The 9863-nt window shown below is 40.7% G+C and overlaps 1 protein-coding gene across 1 annotated transcript; it reads left to right on the top strand.

Moving 5' to 3' along the window:
• The first annotated feature begins 70 nt into the window (after positions 1-70).
• Positions 71-9602, top strand: LOC145552645 (uncharacterized). The gene is made up of 4 exons (XM_081610334.1): positions 71-209; positions 2029-2160; positions 5831-5960; positions 7631-9602. The coding sequence occupies exons 2-4, from the start codon at positions 2043-2045 to the stop codon at positions 7893-7895; spliced, it is 513 nt and encodes a 170-aa protein (XP_081466460.1). The 5' UTR covers positions 71-209; positions 2029-2042; the 3' UTR covers positions 7896-9602.
• The last annotated feature ends 261 nt before the right edge of the window (positions 9603-9863 follow it).

The raw sequence follows: 9863 nt of genomic DNA, 5'->3' as shown, positions 1-9863 counted from the left end.
ATGCCGTGTGAATGTGCTTGAAAGTGAGAGTTTACATTTCTCTCTGTGTGTGTGTGTGTGTGTGTGTTGCATATGCATACATGTCTGCAAGCTGCAGGGATGTGTGTGTTTCTTCTCCCTGTCTTTTTCCAGCTCTTTCTGCATGCTGATCACTGAGTTCAGTTAGAGCGAACGGGAAGCCTCAGTGTACAGGAGCTGCAGAACAAAAGGTACTGATCAATAATTTTAATATTTTACAGACGTTTCACTCAGAAAAACCATTAAAGGGGAACTGACCTACCATTTTATTGCTTTATTTTTACCTTAAAGTGAACCAGGGTAGCTATTCTTTATTTTATATTTAAAAATTGTTTGGTTGAGACGAAGATTTTGTAAGAATTTAACCTCAAATAATTTGTAAAATTCTTCTTTGTTCCTTATGCTACTTATTTACAGATCATCTGAATATCTGAGGATTTGTTAATGAACTGAATTTGTTCCACACTTGTTCTTGTTGCAACCAAAAACTTTTGATGTATTTTATTGGGATTTAAAGTGACAGACCACATGTGAAGAAAACACAGAAACCTACCAAGTATTTTTGCTCTAGTTTCTAATTCAAATATCTTAGTACACTTGAAATAAGACAAAACTGACTTGGCACTAGTTTCATTAGTAACATGGGGAAAATGTTCTAAGTGAAATAATCTGTCAATAGAAGAAGCATTCATACTGTGTTTTTTTGGTCATTTTTCTTCTTGACCTTTGACCTGGTGGTGTGATCATAGTGAACAGGGATTTTAATAACGTTAGCAACACAGAGGAACAAAAACTGGATCTTTATACACAGCAGAAGATGTGACAATGACTGAGACATATTTACACTTAATACTTACTGCCTGTAACGATGCTACATTAATAAATCCAGCTGTGCAACAGTAGAAAAAATGATTTTCTCATTTCTAAAGACAAATCTGTTACTGACACTGCACGGCAACCCGACCCACCGTGTTTGTCAAATATATATATATATATATATATATATATATATATATATATATATATATATATATATATATATATATATATATATATATATATGTCTTATACTCATTCTACCTTTAGAGATTCAAGGAATATTTTCAATATCCTCAGAAATGTGTGTAACTTCAGTCATTTGTAGCTTCTCTTCTCCAACACATGAGCTTTATTTAGTCTGCTGATGCTTCTGTGTATTATTGTTGGCACATCTTGAATAAATCCTGACATGAAGGTGCAGTTTTCCCCCCAACATGCCTCTGCAGCTCCTTTCTGAAATTTCCAATCAGTTCAGGTTTGTGCATCAGCTCTCCGACTCCAGAGGCTGAGAGTTTTCCAGCCCTGGGGCTTTTGCCTCTTTCTAACCTCTGAAAGCCTCTGAAGTGTATAGAACAAGGAATTAAATTTCTTTTCTTTGGATTTGTAGCCACACAGACTCTTTCAAGCAGGGAAAATCCCTGCAGACACCTGATTGAAGCAGTTTGGTACAAAACTCAGCTTCTAAAAGTTATTCAAGAAAACAAAGCAGAAAACAAACTGATGCATGCAGCTGTGGACTGCTGATGATGAAGCATGTAGAAACATCAAAGGTTTGGATTTAATCAGATTAAACTGCTGCTCTGCCTCCATTAAAATGTTTCTTCCTGGAACCAGGACATTCAGGTTCATCCAGAAGTGAAATGTGTCAAAGCTTAACACCTTTAAACTAAACCAAATGACTTCTGGAGAAATGTTTTATAGTCATCTGTCACAAACATCCACCTGCAATTCTTTAAAAGCTAAAAGCACAGCACCAGTTGTGGCAGTGACAGCATCATGCTGTGGGACAACAATCAACCCAGTACAAACTGGTTTTAGACTGGAAACAGCAGGCTAATGGTTCTGAATTAACCTTTGACCTCAGCGCTGTTTAAAAAGTGTGGATGCTGAGCGTAGAGTCGCTTCAGATGAGTTTTTCCAGCCGGTGGTGAAGCCGTCAGAATCAGGATGGAATCTCGTCTCTTTCTCCAGGCGTTGACCTCATAATGACCTTCAAACTGAGCGCGCTGCTGCTGGTTCTGGCCGCCATGACGGTTCTGGCGGCGGCCCAGAAGCGACGCCCAACGACCAAAACCAACAATGAATGGAACTACAGAGACGGAGGTGAGCGGCTTCAGATTCCTGTCTGATTCCACCAAAACAAACTCTGATGTTCCCCAGTAAACACTGTAAAAACACAAAATCTTACCAAGTATTTTTGTCTAGTTTACTGAAGATATCTTATTACACTTGAAATAAGACAAAAGTAATTTAAAAGTCACTTTTAGCAGGAAGTAGGAGCTTAATAATATATTTTTTTGTAATTTGCTCTAGAAAGAGGACAAAAATACTTCATAAAATTTTGTGTTTTTGCAGTGTACATTTACTTTACATTATCTTTGATATATGCCGAAGGGTGGTAGAATACCTACACATTTCACTCAAGTAGAAGTAAAAAGTATTTGATAAAAAGAAAATTCATAACATCTGAAGAATATTTTTAAAATATAGAAAATAATTAAAAATTAAAATAGAAGGTTACGTGCAAATTATGGTATTTTAAAGACTAAATTTGAAACAACAATATAAATAAATTGCATAAATGCAAAATAACACATTTTAAACAGAAAAAACACTTTTACAAATAAATTATTTTCAGAACAAAATTAATTTGATTTGAAAAAAGCTGGTATATATATATATATATATATATATATATATATATATATATATATATATATATATATATATATTAAAAAATTCTCTTCTCACACTCCGCGAGTGGTCTGTTCATCCTCTGAGCTCGGGTCCTCTACCAGAGGCCTGGGAGCTTGAGGTTCTCCTCCAGTATCTTGGCTGTGCCTAGAACTGCACATTTCTGGACTGAGATGTCTGATTGTTCCTGGGATCTGTTTGAGCCACTGCTCCAGTTTGGGGTGACTGCCCGAGGCCCGATGACCACAGGCACCACTGTGGTCTTCACCTTCCAGGTCTTTTCCAGTTCCTCCCTGAGGCCCTGGTATTTCTCCAATTGCTCATGCTCCTTTTTCCTGATGTTGTAGTCACTTGGTATTGCTACATCCACCACAACGGCTTTCCTCTGTTCTTTATCCACCACCACAATGTCCGGTTGGTTCGCTATTACCATCTTGTCTGTCCCACAGGATCTTAGCTTGGTCATTCTCCACCACTTTTGGGGGTGTTCCCCACTTCCAGTCCATATTCTACAGATGTTCCTGTACACTATGCCCGCCACTTGGTTATGTCGTTCCATGTACGCTTTCCCTGCCAGCATCTTGCACCCTGCTGTTATGTGCTGGACTGTCTCAGGGGCCTCCTTGCACAACCTACACCTTGGGTCTTGTCTGGTGTGGTAGATCTGAGCCTCTATTGCTCTGGTGTTTAGGGCCTGTTCCTGGGCGGCCAGGATGAGAGCCTCTGTGCTGTCCTTGAGTCCAGCTTTCTCCAGCCATTGGTAGGTTTTCCTGATATCAGCCACTTCAGTTATTTGTCGGTGGTACATCCCATGTAGGGGCTTGTCCTCCCATGATGGTACTTCCAGCACCTTGTCTTCTGTTCCCCATTGCCTGAGACATTCGCTGAGCACATCGTCCGTTGAGGCTTTGTCCTTGATGTATTTATGGATCTTGGATGTTTCATCCTGGACAGTGGCTCTCACACTCACTAGTCCTCTGCCTCCTTCCTTACGGCTCGTGTACAGTCTCAGGGTGCTGGATTTGGGGTGGAATCCTCCGTGCATGGTTAGTAGCTTCCTAGTCTTAACATCCGTGGCCTTCATCTCTTCCATTGGCCAGCTAATTATTCCGGCAGGGTATCTGATTACTGGTAAGGCATAGCTGTTTATTGCACGGATCTTGTTCTTGCCATTGAGCTGGCTTCTCAGGACTTGCCTTATTCGTTGGAGGTATTTGGCTGTGGCTCCTTTCCTTGTGACCTCATCGAGGTTGCCATTTGCTTGTGGTACTTGTAGCTGTGCTCTATGTCTGCTATTGTTCCTTCTGGGAGTGAGACCCCTTCTGTGTGGGCGACCTTCCCTCTCTTTGTGACCATCCGACCACACTTCTCTAGTCCGAATGACATCCCAATGTCAGTGCTGTAGATCCTGGTGGTGTGGATCAGTGAGTCGATGTCTCGCTCGCTCTTGGCGTACAGCTTGATGTCATCCATGTAGAGGAGGTGACTGATCGTGGCCCCATTCTTGAGTCGGTATCCGTAGCCAGTCTTGTTGATGATTTGGCTGAGAGGGTTCAGGCCTATGCAGAACAGCAGTGGGGACAGAACAACTCCTTGGTATATTCCACATTTGATGGACACTTGTGCAAGTGGTTTGCAGTTGGCTTCAAGGGTGGTTTCCACAGCCCATCGAGTTTGCAATGAAGGCTCTTAGAGTCCTATTGATGTTGTACATCTCTAAGCATCAATGATCCAAGTGTGGCATTGAGTCATAGGCTTTCTTGTAATCAATCCAAGCGGTATATATATATATATATATATATATATATATATATATATATATATATATATATATATATATATATATATATATATATATATATATATACACCCTGCCCCGGAATAATTAGCTGGCCAATGGAAGAGATGAAGGCCACGGATGTTAAGACTAGGAAGCTACTAACCATGCACGGAGGATTCCACCCCAAATCCAGCACCCTGAGACTGTACACGAGCCGTAAGGAAGGAGGCAGAGGACTAGTGAGTGTGAGAGCCACTGTCCAGGATGAACATCCAGATCCATAATACATCAAGGACAAAGCCTCAACGGACGATGTGCTCAGCGAATGTCTCAGGCAATGGGAACAGAAGACAAGGTGCTGGAAGTACCATCATGGGAGGACAAGCCCTACATGGGATGTACCACCGACAAATAACTGAAGTGGCTGATATCAGGAAACCTACCAATGGCTGGAGAAAGCTGGACTCAAGGACAGCACAGAGGCTCTCATCCTGGCCGCCCAGGAACAGGCCCTAAACACCAGAGCAATAGAGGCTCAGATCTACCACACCAGACAAGACCAAGGTGTAGGTTGTGCAAGGAGGCCCCTGAGACAGTCCAGCACATAATAGCAGGGTGCAAGATGCTGGCAGGGAAAGCGTACATGGAACGACATAACCAAGTGGCGGGCATAGTGTACAGGAAATCTGTGCAGAATATGGACTGGAAGTGGGAAACCCCCAAAGTGGTGGAGAATGACCAAGCTAAGATCCTGTGGGACTTCCAGATCCAGACAGACAAGATGGTAATGGCGAACCAACCGGACATTGTGGTGGTGGATAAAGAACAGAGGAAAGCCGTTGTGGTGGATGTAGCAAAACCAAGTGACTACAACATCAGGAAAAAGGAGCATGAGAAATTGGAGGTCTTTTCCAGTTCCTCAGAGAGGAACTGGAAAAGACCTGGAAGGTGAAGACCACAGTGGTGCCTGTGGTCATCGGGCCTCGGGCAGTCACCCCCAAACTGGAGCAGTGGCTCAAACAGATCCCAGGAACAACATCAGACATCTCAGTCCAGAAATGTGCAGTTCTAGGCACAGCCAAGATACTGGAGGAGAACCCTCAAGCTCCCAGGCCTCTGGTAGAGGACCCGAGCTCAGAGGATGAAACAGACCACCCGCGGAGGGTGAGAAGGGAATTTTTTTTTTTTTTTACATACACAAAATATGTCCTGTTATAAAAATATTTAACTGGATTATTAAACAGTTTTAAATAATTTTTCTTAGTGTAAGCTTACAGTTTTTTGTATATCCTGTCTCAGCGGAGCGGGTCAGCATGCGCGGCGTGGCCAACCTGACCCAGGTTCTGGACGACTGGCGGTTCGACATCCTGACCCAGATGAAGGGTCTCCTGCAGAACGACCATCAGTCTCTGCTGCCCGACTACAGCAGGTAGGAGGCCGGGCACAACCTGCAAAATAAAACTAAATAAAAATGTTTCTTACATATTTATTTAAACAGAAATGTGGATAATATGTGAAAAAGATCGAGCTGCTCTGTTTCCTGCTTGTGGTTCGACTGCTACCTGCAGAAATGCTTCCACCCATTTTCACAGTTGAAGAAGTAAAACATCTTTGAAAAAGAAGCACAAACATCCAGCTGTTTTCTACTGAAGCACTTAGGATTAAACTGGAAAACATATTTTAATCTTATCTATGAAAATATTGGCCTGATATCGAGGATTTATCCAGATTTCTGCCCTTATATGTAGATTTTAAACATGTGAACTTCAATAAAACAAACAAGGATGAAAACAAAGTTAAATAAAGTAAATAAAAGCGAAAAAAAGAAGATCTGACAACGTCTGACTCAATGAGGAGCTGAACAGACAGGGAGTTTAATTTAATGATACTTAGAATTAAACTGGAGAAACATATTTCAAATTTAAGTGAGAAAATGTTGGCCGTATGTTGAGTTTTTGTTCTTGTCTGTATTTTGAAAGCACAGACTCAAATAAACCAGCAAAGTCGCTGAGAGACGCCGCAGGAATTTGGTTTCTCTTGTGGTTGAAAGTGAAGTTTTCCATTTTTTCCTGCAGCCGATGTCGTCATAAAGAGCAGCAAACCAAACTGTGACTTAAACCTCAAAACAGAAGCAAGCAGGAGTTTTCCACAGGGATCCTGCTGCTTCTGAGACGTCAGTTCGGTCCAAAAATAAACTTTTAAACACCGGAGAACTCATTTCAACGTTGTGAGAGTTTCTTTCTTTTCTTCCACCACACCAACAATTTTGGAAGCTGGTCTAAACCAGACTGAGGAAATAAAAAATGTTCTTGTAAGAACATTTCATTTGGTGGTTTGATCGTTGCTACAGCATATGAGAGAGACGCAGAAAAACATTCACAGAGTCCATAAACACTCACATGTAACTGTGATTTACCGTGACTAAGCAGCCTAACATGTGCGGTGCAAGACTTTAGGGAAAATAAATGATCAAACCGCACAGATCCGCAGAACGAACCAATAATCTGTGAGCCGTCTGTTCCTAAAGCATGCTGTAAAAACAAAATAAACATTTTCAACAACGAGTTTAAATAACGGTGAATATCCCCGAAAATACACAAAACTCCATAATAAATTATTAAATTATGACAAAGGGAAAAATCTGAAAAAACAAAAAATTACAATAATGAGAACAAACTACATGAGCATGTTTGATTTTATAACTTTAAAGCAAGAAGTCCTTTAATACACTTAAAAACCTCAAACATGTCTTATTATTATTTTATAAAAAAACAACGTTTTGAAGTGGGAAGAAATGTTCAAGATTACCAACAGTTTTTACTCATAAAAATCTGAAAAGTGTGGTGTACTTCTGTTTTCAGCTCCTCTGAGTCAGTGGAAATGTGGCTATTAAATGATTCTGTTCAAGTAAAATTCTCGTTTTCTAAAATCCAGTTTTGTGAATCTGCTTGACGGTTTTGATGCCGACATTTGAGAAATTATCATGTTTATTGCTAGTTTTCTATGTTTTTCTGAGGTAAATCCCTTCGAACTGCCTCGCTGCTGATGTGCGCTGCATAAATAAACCTGACTGGAGTAAAAGTCTCTTTCCTGCCTCAGGATCAACCCGCTGTCCGAGGCCTTAGACGACCTGTACAAGGAGTTCAACGCCCTGAAGGAGCGCCTCGGCGACCTGACGGAGAAGTTCACCGCCATAGAAAGCTTCATCGACGAAGTGAAGGCCAGTCGAGCCAGTAACTCCGGAGCGGGTCCGGCTCCAGGTCCGGCTCCAGCTCCGGTTCCGGGTCCGGGTCCAGTCCAGCGGCAGGGTGGACGGAGGGTGATAAGGAAGAAAACCACCACATCAACCTCCACCTCAACTTAAACGCTTTGACTTCTCCTTCCTTCCAGCTTCAGCAGCTCAGCCACCCATCCTCACTCCCAAGGCATCAAACTCTGAGCAGCTCCTGCAGAAAGACTTTGTCATCTTCACACTTTGAGAACCGGAGAAAATCCGTCAAAATGGCCGCCAGGCAGACCTGGACAGAGAACCCAAAAACTGTTCGCAAGTAACAGTAGAACCACTTCAACATGTTTCTACTCAAGTAAAAGTAAAACGTACAGCGTAGTGAAAATACTCCCAAAAGAACATCTTTCAATTTGAGTAAATATATATAGTTACTACCGAACTCTGCCATTAAATTACACGCCCAATTTTTCCAAAGTGTCATTTTGTCAGAATGCGGACAAAATAAAATCATCTCACTCACTTTTCACACATTTTTAAGGAAGAAAACCTTTAATTGTTTGTTATTGTGGAAGTTTCTGGACGGTTTGACCATAAACTGTCAAAACAGGAAGTGAAGCGTAATTTAATGGCTACACTGCAAAAACACAAAATATTACCAAGTATTTTTGTTTAGTTTCTGATGCAAATATCTTAGTACACCTGAAATAAGACAAAATTAACTCATAAGTAACTTTTCAGCAGAGCTTGTTTTGAGTCAATTATCTCTTAAAATTGAGGGAAAAAGTCAAGTTTCACTGGCAGATTATTTTACTTATAGCATGGGAAAAATAACTTGTTATAAGTGAATTTATCTAACAATAACCTGCATTTTTCATCAGCATTAATGAATCATTTAATCGAAACAAACTTCTGCATCTTGCTGAAAAGTTACTTGTAAGTTAATTTTATCCAATCTCAAGAAACTCGACCAAACTTACTTGATAAGATTTTGAGTTTTTGCAGTGTAAAACCTTCCTGCGGGATTTAAATTGAAATTTTACCTTAGAGATCTCGTCTTAAAGGCATTAATTTATGTAATTTTACTACAAAAGCTACTTAGGAAAGGGTAAAGTATTTTTGAGCTTTTCTTTGAGATTATTAATCAAATAAATGTATGAATCTGTTTCAGAAACCAAAACATTTGAAGAATCTCAGCTGTTTTGTTGGTTAGCTCTGTTAGCTAGCGCCTTTGTTTGGGTCCTGAAAGTTGAAACTTCTCCAGGTTTTCAGACAGCATGCGATGCCTTGGGAGTGATTACAAAGCACAATTTTATCTCGTTTTTCCAGAAGCCTGTTCTGTCTCATTTATTATTAACAAAAGCAGAAATTAAAACAGAAGAACAGATGAGAAACCTAATTGGCCACGAGCTTTAAAAGCTGTCAACATGGCTTTTATCCCTGTATTCTTATTAAATATTCACATGCTTCCCTTTTGTTTACTACTTAATGCAGCCGGAGGACACAAAAATTCACGTTGTTCAAAACAACGTGAATTTTAAAAATACTTTATAAGGTGAAATGATCACATGCTGGGCTGCAGTTTTGTATATTAAATACACAGTAAAAGCTTTCTTTGCTTGGTATAACCTGAGACTGAATCAAAAGCAGCAAGATGAGGGAATAATCCTAAAAAGTGATGCTCTGCATATTAAACTGCACAGAGAAAACAAGTTCATCTCTGAATCTGTAACAGGAGTATTTCCATGAAGCTGTCAGGTTTCCAGGCTCCTGAAATGTTCTTGAGGTTCTGCGCCTCGTCTCTGTTCCTCCATTGTAACCAAATAAACTCGTTTGTTGCATTCATCCGGAGTCCAGCAGCTTCTGTGATCTGAAAAGCGGAGAACCGCAGTGCTGCTAATCACGTCCGAGTGTCTGAACGTGATGCGGAGAAAAACCCAGAGGAGAAACTTTGATCCTGAGACGACCGACGAATCACGAACCGGTTCGTGTGAGACGTTCATCTGCTGCAGGAAGGACGGAAAACATAAAGCACATTCTGTCTGTTTGTCACATTTTACAAAAACAGAACCGGGTCTCAGAGCCGTGACCCAAATCACAAGAACA

This window comes from Poecilia reticulata, chromosome 8, assembly GCF_904066995.2.
Source record: "Poecilia reticulata chromosome 8, P_reticulata-male-v2, whole genome shotgun sequence".
Taxonomy (NCBI): domain Eukaryota; kingdom Metazoa; phylum Chordata; class Actinopteri; order Cyprinodontiformes; family Poeciliidae; genus Poecilia; species Poecilia reticulata.
The sequence above is the reverse complement of the archived record's forward strand: the minus strand, read 5'-3'. Positions and strand labels throughout refer to the sequence as shown.